The 23,736-nt window shown below is 37.1% G+C and overlaps 1 protein-coding gene across 1 annotated transcript; it reads right to left on the reverse strand.

Moving 5' to 3' along the window:
- On the reverse strand, positions 1-9,305 carry LOC102700044 (alpha-copaene synthase-like). Its single transcript, XM_015834942.1, is given in 8 exon segments — positions 1-604; positions 857-1,105; positions 1,357-1,495; positions 2,203-2,421; positions 2,702-3,080; positions 4,261-4,499; positions 4,501-4,517; positions 9,115-9,305. Coding segments are annotated over 8 exon segments (1,680 nt in total). The 5' UTR covers positions 9,262-9,305; the 3' UTR covers positions 1-313.
- Positions 9,306-23,736: the final 14,431 nt, after the last annotated feature.

The raw sequence follows: 23,736 nt of genomic DNA on the forward strand, positions 1-23,736 counted from the left end.
TGATCCTCAAGAAAACTTGAACACACGAATATTCGTTGTAGATACATTTTATTCAAAAGCAAAGTGACCCTTACCTGGATACAAGATTATTCGTAATAGAGAAATTATGCTCATATATACAAACTTATTCGTGATAGAGAAATTATGCTCATAAGCTGAGTGACCTTATACAAACTTAGACACATGAATATAATATTCGTAGTAGAGATATTCTGCTCAAAATCTAAGTGATCCAGAAGCAAACTTGCATACAACATTATTCATATTAACAATATCCTTCTCAAAAGCCAAGCCAAAGGTATAGGATGCCATCCTAGAATGGTATTCGTTGAGCAAGCAACAATGATATCCATTCTTTCAGTATTGCTGAATCTGTATAACCATCAATTTTCTTGTACATTGTTTCCATCATGCGTGCAAGGTTAATAACCAGGATAAGCAAGGAAGATGGTATTGATGTCAGTTTTAGGTATTCTTGATTCATATCTTTCCATGCATTTTCCACATCATTCCATAGTGCTTTACATGCCTCCTCCTTTGTGCTATTATACTCTTTCATGTAACAAGTTACTGCAGTAGCAACATTATCTCGTTCGGTCTCAAACTACAAGAAAACTAAATCCTTACATGAAGTTCAAATAGCCAGCATAAAACCAAAACAAAACAATTAGTACAAAAATATGACAAATTTACTTATCAGAACATTTACTTCAGATAAGTAACGATGTTGTTTGTTGCATTTGTGCAAAAAGTTTGCTCTAAAAAATTAAGAAAAATGTATATAACATTGTGAAAAAATATTTCCTATGTTCTAGGTGATATAATTAAAAAAGCATACTTATGATTATAAGATTACCTCATGAGCAACAATGTCATCCATTAGTCGGGAAACAATACATGAATCTTTGACAATTTGAGGAAACTCTGACATCCATTTCATTACTTCCTCTGTAACACCGTCTTGGAAAACAACAAATGCAGTGCAATTTACTGCCCAATAGAAGCATGTAACTAGCGTGATTTTCAAATGCTCCTTCAAAGGGGGAATGTATTTACTATCTCTCCAACCTATCTCCGTTACATAACCTTTGCATACTTCTGTGATCTACAAAACATCAAAACATTTATACATGAGTGGGCTCATATGCATTTTCAAAAACTTAGTAATAAACTAATTACTTTGACAACAACATAAATATGACATACATGAATATAAATATATGAAGTTGAACAATATATATATATATATTTGTGTGTGTATGTATATATATTATATATATATATATATTATATATATTAACGGAAGGAACAAAGTAAAAAATAACAAATCTATAAGGAAACTGATAAGTTACATACTATTTCTCTAATAATATTGACATTCTTGCTTGATGCCCCTTTCGGAAGTGCATCCTCAATCTCATTCATTGTACCAAACATAAATCGAGCATAGTCCTTATTATATCCTTCAAGTTTCTCGGCATCCTTTTCATCCCACCTGCATTAAATTATCATGGGAAAACATCTGAAAGATACTCCCTCCATCCCAAATTGATAGTCATATAAGAGAAAACTAGAAATACCAAATTGATCATCATATAAGAGAAGAGATGTGAAAAACCCTTTGGTTAACACGCATATTAAATGTTTGCATGCATCTAACCAATCAGCTTTGATGTACATGCAGCTTGGGATTTGTAACTCTAGTTTTTCAATGCTAATTAAATAGATTCTTGTTCTTTGTATCTAGACCTTACACGATGATCAATTTGGAATTGAGTGAGTATTTCGTAGAGATATCATATAGTGTCTAAGTGTTTTTATATGTTACCGTTTCATGAAAATCATAAATCAATGCTACTACTTTTGTTTCATATATAAGACTTTCTAGTCTCGTCTAAATTCATCTATTGATGAATGCATATAATTTATATATATGTCTAGATTCATTAACATCTATATGAATCTAGACATGACTAAAAGTCTTATATTATGAAACGGAGAGAGTACTATTTAAGGATCCTTATTTTCTCTCTTGAAAGTTGACCTAGTCCCTTATATATTTGCCTCACATGTTAATGACTTATTGTGGGCAAATATATACAGAATCATTTCCCAACTTTTAGTTATATTGTAGAAGTATAGATAAGATAATTGCATTATATATATTGTTATTCCAACTAGAATTTGGAATGTGAAACGAACCGTTGCATCACGTCGGCGAATGGTTGAAGCTCCTCCCAGATGCCATAATTGTCAAAAGTATCATCATATGGTGTAATAGTTGCTATAAATTTTGCTAGCAGCTTCCTGGCCTCTGAATGCTGTGGCTCATAATACACACCCAATGCCCAGAAATATGATTCTGCAGGCCTATGCCTCGCGTAGAATAGTTCACACGGGGACTCTAACCCATGATACCACCTTAATTTTAAAGGGAAAAAATAGAGAAAGAACTGAATTGTCCATGTCTCATTCATAGGTGAATGGAAATAATATGAGATTTGCTCTGGTCCAACAGAAAGTACATCGAGGTACTGGTACTTCAAGATACCAAATCATTTCTCATCATTGGATCTAACCGAGTAGGATGCGCGCTATTAGATCCAACGATCAAAAACGATTTGATACCACGAGGTACTAGTACCTTGAGGTACTTTTCTTAAATAATATTAGTAATAAATTATTGGAGAAAATAACTTACTCGCATATTTCTTTGACCTCTTCCTGGTGTAGTCGCTGCAATAAATAGAAGTCAAGTTTTGCCAACTCAAGTATCGTCTCATTGCACTCTTCCTTATCTTCTTGGTACAATGGGATATAAAGTCTGGCCTCCAGCCTCTTCATCCGACGGAAAGTTGGTGTCTCAAGAGCATGCCTCACTTTGTTGGAGAGTGGCTTCTCAATATGATCAGCAGTAATTTCCCTCAGGAGATTTGTTGTTTGAATCTGTGCTTCTTTGAGGATTTGTTCATCAGGAGTTCCAAGATGTGCTGCCTCATACAGAGCAAGCAATGCTCTCGTGTCACTGCATAGGGTTGCGTTCAGATTTCCTTCTCCATCAATGAATTCTTTAAATAAGTCTGATCACAAATGGTATGAAAATGTTAGGGGAAAATGTAGTGGCATAGGTTAACGATATGCAAGATTGCAAGCCGAGTTTTTTTCATGTGGCATGTAGAAATTGTCAAAAAAAATATTAATTAGGCATTTTCATAAATTCTTCTTAAGGTCTAATGAAGAGATCGACAAACTATACATCCATCAAAATAAATTGTAACAAAATATCCATGAACATTCTATCAAAATTACTGGTTTGTTGCAACTTTGCTATGGATTTGAGATGAAATTAACCTGTTTGCCACTTGAATTATACTCTCCAGTTTGATAATTCTTCTTGTTTTGAATAATAATACGGTTCTGAATCTATCTTTAACTATATTTTTCAATTAAAACATGTAAAAAATAAAGAAATATATACTTTTATTAAAGTACTCATTTTGTCTTATATACATGTTGTCCTAATATTTTCGAAGTAAATATTTTAAATATTATTAATAATTATCATTTTAAAAGTATAACCATACTTTTATCCTCAATGACAAGACCTATGGAATTGGAGTGAGTAGTTAACTATCTGACAAAATAGTGCAGTGGATCACTACAATTTTTTGATAGCAATATGATAATTTGAAAAAAGGACTAAATTGCACTTTGGGCCATATTTTATTATAATAGTTTTTTACTTTTGAACAACCCTTAAATCTATCTTTTCGTTTTTGATTAGGTAAATTTTCCCTTAAATCTATCTTTTCGTTTTTGATTAGGTAAATTTTCCATTGTTGTGTTTTGGACTACCCTGGTCAATGTTTTTTATTACACATCAATGACCTCAACATATCATCAACTCTGCTAGACATGCAAATTTCTACCTATATGAAATCCACATTTTGCTGAAAGGAAGATTAGACATAGCGAGAAAAGTTGTCTGGGGTAGTTCAAACTACAACAATGATAATTTTATCTGCTCCAATATAAAAAGATAGGTTTAAGGACAATCCGAAGTGAAACATGGTAATAAATACCAGCCTAAAGTGCAATTTACTACGAATATGTTGTTGTTTTCTATCAGTTAATCTATAAAGGACATGTGTAGTTCTTATATATGTACTCCCTATAATTAATTAATCTTTCTGGCGGTGAATTTGAACATTATTTAATCTCAAAGCATTAGAGATTAGGGAAGAAAACGATAGTTATTACCACATGGCATGTAGTGACGCTCCTGTCTTAGCAACCTGAATTGAAGGGAGATTGCATGGAAATCATCATTCTCAAACCTCACAGAAGCTAGGCTTTCCAGGAAGCTATCTATTATTTCTTTGAAGTGATAAGACACTCCAAGACGTTGAAGGGCATCAGTAAGCTTCATTTTTGCAAATGGATCGGTGACGTCCAGAAAGACTTCCCTTGTTATGTTTATTAGCTGATCACGCCTCTCTCATCCACTCCAGTGATTTCTACGAACAATGATTTAAACAGAAAATGGTTAACATTATGAGATATAGTATTGTACACTCCAATTATTTATTATTTTGAGTGAGTTAGATGCAAATTAATATTATGCTGCCATAGAATGCTGGCTAATATACTAAAGCACAACTATATATATGGAATGGAAACAATATAGAGCCTTTTTTTACCGTTCTGAAAAAAAACCTCAAAATATCATATTTTCTAATGTATAAACTTGTTAGCTTCATGTACTAGATACGTAGATACATAGATGTACCCAAATTTTATATTAAAATTTAATACCTCTAGGTACTTTATTAAGGACCGTATGTAAATTTTCTCAAACAATAATATATATATATGCTGACTGATTACATTTTGTTGCTGTTAAAAATGTATGGCAAAGGAAGGTAACAACAGCTATAGTCATAGATCATGGAGAATACAATCGAGCTATAGATAGTTGGCTTATCTAGCTTGGACATTCACATGATCTTTGATTAAAACAAATCTCAGTACGTACGTATAAATATTACTGAGATTTGTCACTGCTCTAATCTATTTGAGTATTAAAGGGTCGACTCATAGTTGAATTGGCCGGTATAGTGTGTGCGATATAAATATTTAAATTTACCATCTACACTATCCTAGAACCATTTTTTCTTGACGGATAGAATACTACCTGACATATTTACTAGTGGGGTATATATTTACTATCATCAGAGCATGTACCTCGTTTACTTTATACCTCTCAAAAATGCATGTACTGCATTGTAAGAATATGTATACATATACTTTTTACGCTTTTTTATTTGATGTTGTTGACTTTTAGGTATATGTTTGACCATTCGTCTTGTTAAAAAATTTGCATTATTATTGTTATTTTATTGTGATTTGATTTATTACTAAAGACACTTTAAACATGTCTCTTATAATTTTGCATATTTGCACAAAATTTTTTAATAAGGCGAACGATCAAACATTGAAAAAAAACTCAATAGTGTCAAATAAAAAACCGAAGGGAGTACGTACTGTGAAGGAATCCATTTTCTGAACAATTTGATTTTATGATTTCCATAAATATGTATAGTAGAAAATGTGTTTATTGAATGAATATAATTTTGGGAAATATGCATGGTTGAATATGGAACTATGCTGAATCATAGAAGAACTCCTAAAGGTTTTAGGATATATACAGTGCGTAGAATTTTGTTGGCACGATTAATTCTTGGTATTTTTTGACCGGTGTAGGCTCATATGTCGTTTCCACATTTGCTACGCTATATATATACCTGTAGTACGTAGTATATATCACTACAACAAAAAAGGCAATGCAAGAAAGCCTTTCTCATATTGTTCCCCCAAATTGCTGATGTGGTTACCAGGATGGACTGCCTAAGAATTAATAGTCTATCAGATACCCCTTTTTTCTAAAATATAAGTTACATTTATCAATGGGTCTGGATAGGCCTAAAGATAGTTATATTTTAGAAAAGATAGAGTAAATGATTATACTACAACATGATTTTAAGTATAGTAGTCTGTAGTCCTAGTACTATCTCCGTTTCATATTATAACACTTTCTAGCCTTACCTATATTCATCAATTAATGAATGTTATAAGATATAAGGATAATCCCTTCTATGCACCTCAAATTTTGGCTAATCTCTTTTATGCCTCCGAAGTTTGCTTACTTCCTTGTATACCCCTAAAATTTGGTTTTGATCCCTCTCATACCTCTACCATTAGTTGACTGTCTAATTTCTATAAAATGGACCATTTAGCCTTTAGATAAACATATAGATTTATGAATTACATTATTGAAAATATAAAAGTTTATCTCATGAGACTATTAGTAGTTATGAGTTCCTATGCGATACATTATCTATAAAAAAATATTTATATATAATAAAATAAAAAAATATGTATTTATTTTGTTTTTAAAAATTTATAAAAATAAGGATTGTTCATATAAAGATAGGACTACCAATGTTCGCAATATTTTTCAAGAGTGTTCCCGATAAAAAATATATTGTCCTATTAAATTTCAAATAGAAATTAACTTATTATATTGTTTTATTTTAAAAATTATGTCAAAATTTTCTACACTAATTATGTTTGTCTCATTATTTACCTAAAATGCACATACTATACACTCAAATAAAAATTTCAATCGTTTTTCAAGCTTATATTCAAACCTAAATCATTGAGGGCATTGAAGTCATTTGTCACAAATTTAACAGTGAAATAAAGGAAAATCTAACGCAAGGGCATAGAAGAGATCAAGTTAAAATTTCAGCGGTACAGAAAGAATCAGGTAAATTTCAGGGGTATAGAAGGGTTTGAGTGAGTTTACAAGTGTATACAAGGAATTTACCCAATTTATATATGTCTAAATTCATTAGCATCATATGAATCTAGACAAGCCTAGAAAGTCTTGTAGATTGATAGTGTTGTTATAGAATCACTGTATATATATAATCTTTAAACTTTTTACGGTTCTTTTTTGTTTCCTAGCTTATTAGTTTGATCACAGCAGTTGACGTCATTTGAGACCAAATCATGGTTTAATTCCCTTGGGTTGGATAGATCTCCTCGCGCAGCATGATTGAAAATATGAGTAAAACCCTAAAATGTTGTGAGCTATTAGCTGTTGCGGACCACAAATTCTACTCTGAGTAGTGCTAATTAACCACCAAGTTTTGTGTGAAAAACATAGGTACAAAACAGAATTAACATGAGTCGTTTTATCCCTCTACTACAGGATCATACAATATTCCATAACAGAGGGAGTACGCGCGTGTTTGTCCGATTTTCCATGGCTTTACACCAACAGGTATTGTGCGTTGATGTACTTCTCTATCTACTCACCACCAACGATGACGGTGCTTTTAATTATATATGCTATAATATGTAGATCTTGTGTGGTTTGGATGATTACGTTTTATTACCTCTGTTTTTAGAAAAAAAAACAAGATACTCAAAATTGTTGCTACCAGCTATATATTGAAATCATATATAGTTTATAATGTTCAGAAACTTTGAAGCAGCAACTCTGTATAACTAGTCGTTAACCAATGCGTTGCATGGTGATTGTTATTGATCTTTACAAATATTAAAAGTGATTTTCAAGATTTAATAATTCTAAAGTTCGTATTAATAAACATTGAGTTATATTATGTTCGGAGTAGTATTAATTTATCGCTTTTTCTATGTTTTGACGATAAGTCTGAAAATTGGAATAAATATCTCTATTACTTGAAAGAAGAGTCGTCTGTCTCTTCTTCATCACACGTCACAAAAAAATACCGCTTCAAAAAAAAGCAAAAAAAAAAAGATCTATCCTTTCCCTTAAAGATCTTTTATTTTCTCTATATATGGGTCCATACACTTATGCAATCTATTATCAGTATAATATAAGATAATACTACTACCTCTGTTTCATAATATAAGATGTTTAATATTTTTTGCAACATTTGATCATTCGTCTTATTCAAAAATTTAGTACAAACATAAAAAATGACAAGTCGTGCTTAAAGTTCTTTTGAAAACAAAGTAAGTCACAAGCAAAATAAATAATATTTCCATATTTTTTGAATAAGACGAATGATCAAATGTTGCAAGTAAAAAAATCAAGTACATTACATTATGAAACGGAGGAGTAGTACCTATACTGCTATAAACATTACTAGTGGTGGCAGCAGTCCACCAACTTATTTTTTATATCAATACTCTATTTTTAGAAGAAAAAATAATGGTAGATTTCATATATTAACTGTTCCCACTAACTCAACTTATCATGAGAAAAAAAGAACCATAAGATTAATAGACTCATATATCAATAACAAATATATGTAATAATTAAAATATGACACATAAAAAAAATAATGTTAATAACATGTTATGATATTTTTTAAAAAATTAAATCCCGTTGAAATGCACTGGCAATGTGCTAGCTACATAAAACTGAGTTGTATTTAATTTTGAGTCTCAATTTACACAACGATCTTCTTAGATAGGTCTTACGATGTTAAATGCATGTCTAGCAAGCATCAAGTATTAACGACCATATGTTCTAATATTTCTGCTCAACGTCGGAGCTTTGACAAAGTGCCGAACATATATTGATAGATGTAGCTCTCGACAAAAATAAATAAAAAAACAATTTAGATTACGTACTAGACATCAGAGAGCCATCCTGAAAAATGGCGTCCAATATTTGTAACCAAAATCCAACGCTAGCACGTGTGGAGATAAACGGGAGAGTACTTTATAGCTATCTGGGTTAATTTGTCTATATTCATCTACTCCCTCCGCTTCGCAATATAAGTCTTTCTAACATTGCATATATTCATATAGATGCTAATAAATCCAGACATATATATAAAGTATATACATTCATCAATCAATAAATTTAGACAAAACTAGAAAGACTTACAATATGAAACGGATGTAGTATGTATCAATGTATACATTTCATATATGTGTCTAGATTTATTAGCACATATATGGCTCCAGGCATGCAATAACAGAAAATCTTATAATATGAAGCGAAGGGAATATGTACGAGTAAAAAAAAGTAACCATACATATATAATATACCTCATAGTTATGGGATAGTGTTGGGTTGCTAATGAAGTAGTCACCCCACACACTGGGCCTATAGTCTACGGCGTGACGCTCCTCATCCACCACCGTGTACCCCTGTGCAATCACTCTGCCCTCTCCAACCTCATCTATCCCAGCCATCTATCTATGCACCTGATCTCTCTCTCTCAGCCGTGTCTCTGTGGCCGAACTAACCGTAGTATTGCGAAGGCCCTGAATAACTATATATAGACTATTACTGCACGGCTGAGCTACCCATTCACACCGCATATTAGAGTTTAATAGTATAGCCAACTAATGGCTTCAAATCATCTATAGTTAATTTAATAGCTAATTCATACACTATTTACTTACAAAATATATACTATATATCATGTCTCACCTGTCATACACCGTATTTTGAAATCCGTGCTGAAGCTGGCTATAAATCTGTAGCCTACTATTGTTCTCTCTCCTCTCTTATCTCATTAAATATATTTACAACTGGCTTATAGCTCGCCTACTATTATACCTGCTCTTAACCCCTATTTAGTTTCCAAAAACTTTTCTCAAAAACATCACATAGAATCTTTAGATATTTAAATAGAGCATTAAATATAGATGAAAACAAAAACTAATTGCACAGTTATGGGGGAAGTCGTGAGACGAATCTTTTGAGCCTAATTAGTGCATGATTAGCCAAAGTGCTACAGTACCCAACATGTACTAATGACGGATTAATTAGGCCCAAAAGATTCGTCTCGTGATTTCCAGACGAGCCGTGAAATTCATTTTTTCATTCATGTCCGAAAACTCTTTCCGATATCCAGTCAAACGTTTGACGTGACTATTTTGCCAAAAAATTTTGGCAACTAGCCTTGTTTAGTTCCCAAAAAGTTTTCCTAAAAACATCACATCTAATTTTTGGACATTTAAATGGAGCATTAAATAGAGATGAAACAAAAAACTAATTGCACAGTTATGGAAGAAATCTTGAGACGAATCTTTTGAGCCTAATTAGTCCATGATTAGCCATAAGTGCTAGATTAACCAAAATGTGCTAATGATGGCTTAATTAGGCTAAAAATTTTGTCTCGCGGTTTTCAGCCAAGCTGTAAAATTCGTGTCAAAAAACTCTTTCCAATATCCGATCAAACGTTCAATGTGACCTATTCTAAAAGCTTTTAGGATCTACACTGGTCCTTTAGTTCCTACCAGGTGAGGAAGACCGGGTATCGACTGGTGGGGTTGTTTTCAAGTATATCCACCCATTCCGCATCTCGTATGGCTAAGAATCTGCACTGATGACCACTCAACAGTATCAGTTCGCTACAAAAACTAGTACTATTGTACTAATAGGGTGCATGCAGACCACCCTCGATTTTTATTATTAACCTACCATGTGCGCGCGCGCGTGTATGTATGTGTATATATATATATATTAAGAGCATCTTCAAGAGAATAGCTAAATTTTGACTGTCTAAATCAAAATTTAGCCATTCGTTTTAGTTTTGGTAACTCGAATTCAGAGAGCATCTCCAACAGACTATCCATCCCCACTCTCCAAATCCTGGCAAGGGGAGGATGATAAGAGGGTCCTACCTATATCGGATAGCAATTTTGCTAGTGGGGAAATGAGTTGCTAGATTTGGTAATTGAGGACTCAAGTTTAGCTATTCAAATGACATGGCAAGTCAAATAGCCACTCTCTTTGAGGGCATTTTTTATGCAAAATTGCCAAATTTATCAATGGCAAGTGAGATGGCCATTCTCTTGAAGATGGTCTAACTAGATGGATATATACTCACACGTTGCTATAATATAGTAGATATGAGTTCTAACAAATTTTCTTACCTACTATACGATTTTTTTATGTGTTTATATATTTTTTGTGTCTATCAATTATCCATAGGTTATAAATGGTTGGGTTGTATGGTGTGCGTTTTAGGGGAAGAGATGTAATTTATACTCCTGATAAATCATCCAAAGGCTAAAAACAATTGAGGTAATGTGAAGAGATACAATTTACACCCTTGATATATTATCCCAAGGCTAAAAACAATTAAGATGACGTGGCTTCATGAAAGAAGATAGAATTAACATTAACTACACTCAGTGGACATTAACTTTATAGAAAGAAAGGATTAACGTTGGTTATAAACCGGCACCGAAGAAACAAAGTGAAGCCAGCACGAAATAAAACGAGTCAAGCCATTTGGCACCAAGAAATAGGTCATGTGGATGTTTTGTATTGGGAATAATATATAGGGTGACACATGAGACCGAAAGTACAGTGATGCACAGGAGACAAGTAGCACCTGATGCAAAATATATCTACTTGAAATGAATCCATGTAATATAATTATCAAGCTATTTAAGCAATTTTATTTCTTTTGCCATTGCTCAATTATTAAACCTTGACGAGGACTTAACATCTCGCGTTATACACCCATCCCAACGCCCCCGAGTGGTAGAGACTAGCACTAAACATAACATAGCACTCGGGTTAGACCGGTAAATATGGCTTTACAACTTGGTACCGTTCCCTCCCAAAAACTCATAACAAAACTAGACAAAGAATTTAGCAAAATTTAGGTATGTTGTAGACTATACATGTGTGTATTTCTCCTCTTTTTATTTTAATTTCTCTGAGTAGTTGATCACTTACGTTTGCCTGACATGGGGCTGAGCTTTCACGGATTAAAATGTATGCTACTCAATTACTTTTGCAATCATTAAGAGAAAAAAACAAGTCTATCTATATGCTTTTGATTTTCTCCGAGTAGTACTTAGAATCTTACGTTACACGCTCATCCTGGCAATCGTCCAAGTGCTAGAGGCTAACGCTAAACATAGCACAACACATGGGTTGAGCCAGTAAATAAAGTTTTACGACTTAGCACTTTTTCTACTCAAATTCATTAACAAGCAGTTGAGACAAGCACAATGAAATTTCTCACATGTCTAACTAGTATTTTTTTTAATGGTTAATCCCTATGTTTATGCACTCACTACGTGGAGTTGAGCTTCACAGTCGGAATTTGTTATACTTAGATAGTTTACCAGTTATCAAAGTAAAAAAAAAAAGTTTTGCAAAAAGCATGATATAACATGTATGGCCCTCGACTCACTGCTTAATGGAGAATCAATCGAGGCAGAGGAAAAATAAAATATTACTCGGGTAAGGAGAAAATACGACTTAGCTGTTAATACTCCCTAAGTAACCACTGCCACATCAATGATGACCGATATGAAAACGAGGTCACCACTCGACGGCGACATCAGCGATCAATGTGAGGATGCATCAAACATAGTGATGACGGATGTGTCCGATATGGGGGCCATATTCCCAATCACCGATGGCAGACAGTATGGGGACGAGGCCTCAATATGGCGCCGATGTGGATGAGGCCGACATGGCGATGAGGTCAGCACTTGGTAGCAGCGAAGACAGCTGATCGTGGGATGGTGAATGTTTGACGACGACATTGATGGCTAGGACCAACGTGGCAAGTCACCACTAGGCGGAGATAGATCTTTTAGTTGGAACGAGGTTATCACTCAGCGACAGTGATAGCTGTGGCTGATGTGAGAACAACATCACCACACGATGACAACAAATGTGATTGAATATGAAGGTAATCATAGATGCGACCAACTTGGTGACGAGGTGATCACTCGGCAACCACAAAGGTGGCCGATGCGATGATGACGAAGTTTGATGGTGATGGCGACTAGGGGTGAAAACGGGTCGGGTATTTCCCGCCCGTCCGTCCGTCCATATTAATTTGGGATAAATTCGGGTTAGAGATTCGGGTACCCGAGAATTTACACGGATCCGGAGCCGAATCCGGATATTTTTTGGCAGATATGAGAACGGGTTCAGGAGGACTATACCTGACGGATACGGATTATCCGGGTTATAAAACTAGATTATTACCCGGATATGTATGTTTAGTTTAACTGGCAGCATGTTAAAGAAAGAGGGCCCAAGCCGAGCAAGGACACAATCTGGTGCCCGATGGAGACCATAGGCTGTAAGCCTGTAATGCACCCACAACATACATGCAGTCATCCAGTCAGGCACACAACCGCACTGCCGCAGAGATAGAGCCCGCCGTCACCCGCCTGGCCTCCGTCACACGTCCAGCAGCGCCCGCCCAGCCTCCGTCGCCTCGCCTCCCGCCCACCTCACCGGCCATAGAGGTAAGTCCTCTGAACTACAAATTAAGAGTGTTGAATGCTGATTAGTGATGAACCGGTATCGGATAATAATAAGAAGAAAGAAAAAAAAGAAATTTCTAGCTACATTGTTACTAAACCAGATACATTCGTATTTTGAATAAATACAAATATTCAATAGCTATTGTCTATGTGTTATATATGGTTGTTGCTCTAGCTTGATATCCTCATAAGTATTCGTACCCGGGAATGTTCAATCCTACACCCGGGACCCCTTTCCTCTATAGATATAAGTAGAGTACAAAGATATACCCTACGTCTAGGTATCCCACAGGCCCTATAACAAACAAATTTCTCGATTGCTCATCTTCCTAGCTATGTCCTTGTTCATCCCTTGCACCTTTCCCCAATGTCACTACCTTCGGCCCTCCTCCTGGCCCATTTTCACCACCCACTATCTCCGCTTTCTCTCTTCTACACCACTCACCTTTGTGTGAATCTTGCGGGGGCGGCCTCCCCCACCCTATGTCCTTTCTCTCCCACCTTCATGACTCGACAACCTGGCTAGCGAATGACGATAACTCTAACTCCTTCCTGCTCCTTTCTAGCTTAGGAGACAAGATGCATGTGGTCACATATTGTATGACCCTCTTGCTGCCACCTTCACTGTATTGAAGACGAAGATGGAGCTAGGACCAGCTAGCCATGAGCTAAGGGGGGCATGATGATAGTGGCGGTGGCCTAGTGGAAGTGGATTAATTTGGAGCTTTCTCGTCATCCCTCGAGGAGACAGAGGTATCGACATCTCACCAATAGGGATAGGCTAGCTGGAGGCGGTCGATAGGATGGGATGCAAACCTACCGAAGCCAAGCTCATGGTTGGCGAGCTCCACCATCCATCCACCAGTCTAGTAGTGCGAGTAAGTTGGGTGTGGTGTTCATATGCTAGTTGATTTGTACGATGAATCAACGTGGAGTAGGTGAATATTTTAGCAAATTTGTATGAAGTTGAGAAATATGTATTTAATGTAATTTGTGAAATGTTATGTTTTTGTAGGGAACCTGATTTGCATAGCAATTTGCAGCCTGTGATTTTCAAATTTATGGGAAATCTACAATCTTGATGTGCACCAATTTTATTTTGGATTTGGATGAACTAACATCTCCATCTGAGCAGCCAGAACCACTGTCTCTCTCCAGCCACAGTGCTAGGGGTAATAAACAAATCAAAGGGGTGATAGTTTGATATTTTTAAAAAAACCAAATGACATATTTATAAATAAAAAAATTTATAAATTATATATATATACACACACCTAAAAGCTACCACTCCCTCCCAGAAAAAGAGGATTTCTGGATGGTCTCGAGCGTTTGACCATCCGTCTTATTTATACAATTATCCGTCTTATTTATACAATTAGTTTTGTTATCGGTTTATATTTAATACTTATAATTTCTAATTATATTTTAAACATCGTATGTGATAAATAAAAAAAACCTGGATCCAATGCGATTTTGCATTTGGCAGGCGGCAGCAACTTGTTTGATTATATGTGACGTGAGACCGTTTGTCAGACGACAGTAGAGATAACAAGGTGGAGCCCACGTGAGAAAGAAAAAAAACCATTCTCAACCTCACATCCCATAACTCCCTCCAACCAGATGCTTCATATGCATCGGAAAACATTTGATTAGTTGTTTCTCACCAACACAATAATTGTTATACTGTGTAACGATTCAATGCTACTCGGCTTTCACGACACAGTGGATGACCTATACAATTTTGCTATACTAATTGTTCATAGGCCACGTTCGCAGTCCTGTTTAGATAACTTATGCTCTTTCGTTATTCATATTTCTAAATTATTAAACGGTATATTTTTTTAAAAAAATCTATAGAAAAGTTGTTTAAAAAATCATATTAATCTATTTTATATTTTTTAATAATTAATAATTAATTAATCATGTACTAATCTCTTACTACGTTTTCGTGTCAGGGATAAGTTAACTTATCCTCACCCTGCCGAACGCGGCCCTAGCCTTCTATTTTCAATCTTACTTTTCTAAATAAACAGTATAATTTCTTATATTTTAGGACGATATGAACATCTATTATATGTAACATGTCTCAAAAAATGTAAGGGAAACTCCATCCATCAATTTCTACTTGAATCGACGAAGGCAACTGGATTTGTCTCCGAAAGAAAACCCCTACGACTATACACTTCTGTCGCCTCGCCTCTGCTCGGTTCGCAATCCTCGGCCTTCGAATTCGTAGTGGAACCAAAACTCTCGCCATTTTGCGTGTCCACGATTACTCGACAAGTAAGCCATCAGACACTAAAATAAGTTAGAGAAAATCTTGATTTTTTTTTGAAAAAGGCAAGATCCTATGCACACTCCATCATTAATTAATTTGTTGGTCCAATAATTCTTAACCATCGGATTATTTCTATTGGTCACTCCGATAATTATACTGTATGTTACCGCTAGTCATGTCAAGCCAAACTATCTAGTTCTAACAAAAATAGTATATCAATAAGAAATAAGTTGTTGAGAAGTGGCAAAAAATAGAAATTAGAGCAAAGGTCAATTCTATAAAGCGCAGGGAATAGAAAAGGAGTTGGACTACTTGTCATAGTACACAAAACCGGCTCAGAGGACAACCCGCTCCGGCAGTCTATTTATCGGTTTACAGGTCGAACCACTAGTTTTTATTTATTAATATTTAATTTAATTTATATTATTTTTAATATACAACCTCACAAGTAGCAAAATATATATAAATAAACCAATACATCTATTAATACATGGCCACACCATCAAAAAATAAATTATAAACCTAATAAATTATGTGGGATATCTATGCTAGGGGTATCCGTAGACTACATATATACATATGGTCGTAGGGTTACCAAATAGGAAAGAGATTATATCTGTATGGTATCAACCGGAGTTTGGTGACTGTCGGATTGCATGCCGCATGTATCGGATCCGAGTTGTAACCGAATTAAGATAGATCTTAGTCTTATCAGATTAGGACTCTACCATATCTGTAAGCCTTGCTCCCCACAATACAAGGGGGTACGGGGCAACACTTGAGGGACACACAATCATACATCCAATATAATCGTCAAGCAGGATTAAGATATTATCTCGCTAGGCCACAGCCTGAACCTGGGTAAAACGCATTCGTCTTCATCCTAACCATCGAGTTCCTAGCCTGATAAACACACTATAGTTTTATTGCAGACATCGATAGTCAACAAATTCATAATGCAATATTGCTATAGGACAAATTTAAAAACTGGTTCAATTCTAAAAAAATAGCCGGTTCACTAAAAATAGCTGGTTGCTTCACCGGTTTTTTAACAGCTCAATTGTAGGGGCAGTCTTTGAGCAGAACCGAACCGCCAAGGTTGTCGGTTATGGATTTTTCATGTTCAACCGCCGGTTCAATCTAGTTTTTTGTACTATGCTTGTCGGTGACACAAGACATAGATATTCTAATAAAAAAAAGTATACTATCGACACATATTTTCATAAGAAGTGTCTAAAAAGAAAAAATGAGTTAAGTCAATTATGTGAAACACAGGAACCAACAGAGGGCATGGAGCACAACTAGATATTTGAACAAAAAAAGTACCAGAACAAAAGAAATTTCAATAACAAGCGGCAAAAAATATTACTGTAGGAAAGTAATGTCACTTATGTCAAGAATAGGAAATAACAGAGGGCATGAAGTACTTGCTCGTGACACAAGACCAAGAGCTAGATATCCTAACTATGGCAGGCAGGCAAGGGGTGGGCGCCACCGCGGACACGATAGGGCGACGACTACGGGGGCGGCCATGGGCTGGTGGCGGCGTTCAGTCGTCGGCGGTCGGGTCGCGGCCTCGCGGGGCGGCGTGCGGACAGCCTGAGGCCATGATGCGCGCGCACAACTCAGCCCCTCCACACTCCGCAACAAACCCTACCTCCTCTTTCTGTGGGCTAGGCTATGGGGGTAACCATTACTGCACCGATTTGGGGTAGTAACAAGCTCACCTAGACTACCCCTGCCTATGCCCCTGTTGTACAGGACATGAAAATACAATATTCAACAAAACATGGATGCCAATCATTGTTTAAAAAGCTGAATATCAGCCTGGAAGGCAGAAAATACAAAGCACGAGAATGAAAAAAAACTGAATATCTCACTGTTTTTAGTTGATTTCAGCTTAACCAATAGTCAAATGGAGCAGGTATGAAAATTCAGATGCAAATATGCAAGCATGTTCTTCTGGAATGAGTTTTGATGAAGGAAACTGAGATGTGGCATGTGTGTGCAGTTGGATGAAGACCTTGAGATTAAGCAACTGAGGAAATAGCAGGTGCCAAAAGTTCATCCAATGTTGGATTTCTCCGGGCCATTTGTGAAGAAAAGGTAAATGAATCTGGATGTTAGCATTTCCATAGTCTAAAAAAGGGATATCTGGCCGTTATATTTCAGGTTAATTTAGCTAAGTTGTGTTATTGCATATGCACATTAGTGAAACCTCAAACAGTTCCAAGAGAACCAAAATTTCAATTTAGTATATAGTATGCAACCGTCCATCCCATGTTCCGCCTCAGCATGGCAGTATAAAAGGTTCTTCATTTTTTCTTGCTCTTCATTCATTCTTGCTATTAGATATAGACGAGGCAGTGGCGGGAGGACGGCGTGGAAATCGTGTCATTCAAATCGTGTGCTCTCACCAGGGTGCAAGGTAGATCCTGCTCTCTCTCTCATTCTTCCTTGTTTTATTCCTAGGACTTTCTTTGTTTGCTTGACTGGCAATAAAAACTTCACAACAGTTAGTGAGCCCATTTCTTTGGCTCAGGATGAATGAACATTAAACCATGGATTACTAAACAAAATATTTGATGTAGGGAGACTATATTCACTAGCACCGGATTGCTTATCTCTAATGGGCTTGAAGCCTTATCTCTTTTGGGTAAGGCCCTCGTCAGTCAGAAAAGGTCACTGATGTGTGTAAACATCTCGATCGAGCACAAGGCCGTCATGGATGGATGCTATCTCAATCGGGCCCAACCTACCACCCATCACAGATAAGATTGACCAAGCAATACGAGTCAAAGAAGGTAGGTATGAGCCCGTCACAGATTACTAATCTCAATCAGGCATACTAATAAGCCCGTCATGGATGAGTAATCATCTAATTTGGGCTTCACTAAGAGCCCATCACCGATAGGTCTGACCCACCTGTTGAGTCAAAATAGCCATAGTTCGGACGACGTTATCTCAATCGGGCTTGTACTAAGAGCCCGTCACAGATGACTGTATCGCTATCGATCATTTATAAAGCCCGTCGTAGACGACGACATCTCACTTGGGCATGCTTAATGTGCCCGCTACAAAATGACAGATCATATATTTATCTCCTTCCCAGCAACCCATTCCCAGCATCCATCACATATATACAGATTGAGTCCATTCACATATTCCATCACAACAAATACAATTCACAATATATATATACATTCACATGAACAGACCCATTAATTGACATATATATTTCATTCACATCCTTTTTTGCCCTCCAAAGCTGAGTTATAAACTGAAACAAGTTTATATGTAATAAATTACTAACTAAGATATTATACAATCTAGATTAACAAATAGTATTTATTAGACTTAATTACAGTACACAAAGTGATCAATCAATACAATTCAATGAATATATATTTACACAATGAGATGTTTGTCGCAAGCATTGGAAATGTTCAAGCATTCAGAGACGAGCTAGCTAGCACTTGACTCTAAATATTCTGTTGGCTGGCAAGATATCATCAATTATGAATCATGTCATCTCCTTTGTAATGATATCGAAGTTGTTTTTTGGCATCTTTGAAAATTTATCCAACATGCGAGGCGCCAAGTTAGTCTACATACGTTGAGAGGAGATAATAAATAACTGAAGCACACACCTCAAGGTCGAGCAATGCCACCTTAGAGCATCTCCAACAACTCTTCCATCCCATTCTCCATCCTAGAAATAGAGGATGAAGAGTTAAAATTTGAGCTCCAGCAGAACATCTATCCCATCATCTATTTTTGGATGGCATTCATATTAGGAGAGAGACTCTATATTTAGATGTTCTCTCTCCAATCCTCCAAATAGATATGGAGAATGCCATATATAGATGATCTGTTGGAGTACAAAGGGATATGAAAGATGAAAGTGTTTTAGATGATCATCCAAATAAAGATATGAATGACCAAATTTAGATGAGCTGCTGGGGATGCTCTTATCTGCGAAGTTTCTCATGTTATGGCAGACGTGGAACCCACATTGGTCGTCAATTTCTTGACGTATTGGGAGGTCTTTATTGTGACTGAGTGTGAGATGCCCTTCCTTGTGCCTTCCGCCTTTTGCCATGTATTTATCCCAAGCGTCGTTCAAGGCAGCTTCGGTCGCCCTCCAATCGTATATCTCTTTTTTAATGTTGAAGTTAAGGTAGTAAACCAAACACTACTTCGGCGCTATGACCAGAAGAATTCAATGACCCCTACGACATAAATAAATTGCTAGTTAAGTACTTAAAGCTATGTGCGTCGTCCCATTTGATTGTAAATAGGGTTCATGCTTACTGTTGATTGTAGGCACACATAAGAAAGTCCTTGTCCTGACGGGACTATAATCAATCGTAGATATATTCTACCATGTTAGCTCGATCGGTCTTCATAGTCATCTCGTTGACAACAGCCAGATCGACTAAGGCAACATGGGGTGCATGACGATGGACATGCTTCCAAGTAAACCTATAAGCAAGAAAAGAATTCGAGTAAGCGTAATATATGGATAGTTATTACCATATCTTATATGCAACAATACTTACAAGGAGTAGCACTTAAGTAGGTTGGTTCGATCGACCACAACCTGTAGAGGTCCCAAAGATCTCTAAAGTCAACGGCGATGAAGGCTCGAGGCCTGAGAAATGGTTGTATATCGTGTTGCCCTGCATGGAGGTCTCTCTATTCTTCCTCTTTGCATTAGATTTCTCCATGTAGTACCCATGCAACTCCTTGAATGCAGGGCCCATCTTCGCTAACATGTCATCCTCGACCAACAGCATGCCTAACGTAAATTCGATTGGAGGGTTAGAACGAGTTTGCGCCTTGCCAAGATCTAGCTTCTTGGGAGCTAGAAGCGTTCCTTGCACCTTGTCTCTTCCCTTCCCCCTTGAAGTTGCTTTTCTACGGGTATCAACCTGCAGTGCAGAAGATTTTGCCCTCTTGAGCTTCTTGGCAGGCTGGGGGGCGTGCAATACTATCGACCTCCATACTGTCGGCACCAAAATCAATATCATACTGCAATTGGGGATCTTCAACGGCAATAGTGGCAGATACAAGAGTTGGAGGGGGAGGGGGCGGTGGTGGACGAGTACTTGGAGCTGTCCTAGGAGTTACATCGATCTGAATGTTGTGGCCATTGAATGAATGTCCCACGTGCAGACCCAATGGTCAGAATCTCATCATTTGGTGGGTGTGGGAGAGTGAAGGCAAGCTAATCGGGCTTCACTAAGTCCACTTGAACTTTGTCATGCCCAGCTAGCAGCTGGGCCCCATGCACTTGGGTCTCCAGCGTAGGCTTAAACGCACCACACCCTGCGGCAGGAATTACCAATCCTTGTGCCACCTTAACGATTAGGGCGCACGAGGTGGGTTCCTACAATAGATTCGTACGTGCTATTAGAATATGTTACAGTGTATTATGGTGCTAAGACACCAAAAGAAATATGTGTTGGTTTTACCGTTATGTGGTCCACCGTCGTAGTGGGAGGTGGTTGTTCTGCCGCCGCCTCAGTTGATGCGCAGTGCTACGCCTCAGCGTGGGGCTCATTCCTAGTAAGGGAGTGGGAGCGGGCTCGCTTTCCCTTAAGCGTGTCTCCACCCGAGCATCGACTTGTAAGAGCTTCGAGTTGAACTCTTCTCTAAGCTCGTTTCTGATTTCCTCCTGAAGTTGTTCCTTAAGACATGCATCTTTCTGCGCCTTTGACAACTTGTGCCTCCTGTACTGCCACACGTATTCGGAAAACCCAAACTTCCATGGAACGTTGGTGCCAATGCCCCTTGTCCATCCATGATGTTCTTTCTTTCCCAACATTTTACTGAGGATGTCATCATCGAATCTTTGTGAGCACGAAGATTTGTAGGACTGTCTCTTAGCAGACAGGTCCACCTGTAGCAATGTTAGTTGTAATTAAATCAAGAGGACGGTATAATGTAATGAAACTATATGTATGTCTTAAACTTACGATTTTCTAGTAAACCGCTTGATCTTCGTCATTTGGGAACGTATGTGTTCCATCACTATTCTTCTTCACCCTAACCCTTGCCTAGTTCCTTGATAGGGTGCTCAGGATATCACCAAAAACTGGAGGTGTGTTAGCTTCCGCAGCAGCTTCATCCTCCTTGATCTATTCCGCCGTCTTCTTGGCGTACCCTGCGGTGCCGAGCCAATGTGGGTGAATGTTTCTTGCTGGTAGGTTCCTATAGGCATAGCTTTTTGTCAGAGACTCGAATGTTGATTTGGCGGCATGGAACTCTTCCCACACTTCCTTAGTGATGAACGGATACTTCCCATACGGTTCGGCCTAGGCAGGGTTGAGGACGTACTTTATGACCAGCGTGGTCTTGGAATTTTTCTACAAGTTGTCCATCTTGTGAATAGTGTGCCGCTTGAATCTTGCCTCGGCCTCTCCGGGGTACTCGAAGCTTTCCTTGAACTACTTCCAGGTCTCTTTTTCTGACTGTGGGACCAGATCGATGTGATCCTTTGTAATACTGAAGTTCCGTCTCCCTAGGACTCCGCATATCGTTGAGAACTTTTTGACTGCTTTTTAATCCGGGAATGGTTTCACTCTGTTCCGATATATTGGTTTTGACAAACGCCAGAAATAGTACTGTAGACCAGGCTGGGAACTTGTACATACAATTCATTTTCTTTAATCCGGGAATGATAGAGGCGTAATCTGATTTTCTGCACAAAATGAAAATTGTGTAATCTTCTATAGATATTCCAACTGCTTTTGCTAGTTCCCGTTAGACGTTTCGTCATGCAGCCGATGTAGGTGGTTTGACATGGATGGACCGAACGTACCGGACCGTATTCCGTGCGTCCGCCTCCGCATCCATCTGCCTCCGCCCGTCCATCTTCACACTGACATTCCGTTCGGACGGAATACAGTCCTATAGCAATCCTCAAAATATTAACACTGGGTTTTGGTATTTGTAAATATTCTAGATACTTATCATTAGTCATCTGTAGGGACTTTCCATTTAGTCTTGCTTCACATGTGTGGAGGGTTCTGGTCTGCGAGATGTTGAAGTGAAGCTAGTAAATGACGAACTCATGCCAGGAACGCGTGGTGAATGGGATGCATTGGTCTGTTTATATTAGTTTCGTTACATTATTAGACAAATGTGATTCTGCATATTATTGAATATGGTTTTGTGCCACTGTTCCTGTTATTATTTGTATTCATATTCCAAGTTGACAGTTGAGTTTTTCATGTCATTCAAGATTCATAATATATTGATGTTCTTTTTATGATTAAATAATTGAAATAATAAGTGTAGTCATGGAGTGTTATTTGTTTCTTTATTCATGGCCCTTAAATAGTGCCTGAGCCCGTTTACCACACCGGTAAATTAAGTTAAAATGATGTCCATGTCTATTCGCTGGAAATTAAGCAATTTCATGTAGTTTAGTGTTTATATTTATGTCTGTCCGGGATGTTAACTACTATTTAACTATTGTTTGTATTTTTTATAGTTCCATATTGTACTTGCGGATAATTTGTATACTCGCTCTTATGTTATTTTAGTTTTTAGGTACACATTGAGACCAACATAAATGAGCGGCCAGAGCACACCTTAATTTTACACTATGGGAGACACTTAAATCAAAGTTCTAGTATTGCAATTATAACCACATTTCATTAGATATCATGGTCATGGATGTTGAGTGGTTGTTTTCTTATAAAGTACTTTAACAAAATTATTACAATAAGTTTAGCCGTTACTCCCTCCGTTTCATAATATAAGATGTTTGACATTTCATTTACTGTTAAATATACTTTTATGTATATATATAGCTTTATACATTTGACAAAAAAATTTGAATAAGACGACTAGTCAAACGTATATAAAAATGTTAGGGGCATCAAACATTTAGGGACGGAGGGAGTACGAAACATTAGGATGTCTAGTGACACGCTAACGTAGCAAAGGTGTCCCGATCTTTTGATAAGACGATAAGTCGATTAAGTGGAATACCGTTAGCAATCCAGACTATAACTATCTAAGGATATGCGTCTTAGGAATCATGCATTACACTACCAAGGGTTGATGTAAGTGGCCGGAGCATCGCAGCCACCGACGAGTCAAGGTACTGTGGGTGTGTAGCT

Source organism: Oryza brachyantha, chromosome 3, assembly GCF_000231095.2.
Source record: "Oryza brachyantha chromosome 3, ObraRS2, whole genome shotgun sequence".
Taxonomy (NCBI): domain Eukaryota; kingdom Viridiplantae; phylum Streptophyta; class Magnoliopsida; order Poales; family Poaceae; genus Oryza; species Oryza brachyantha.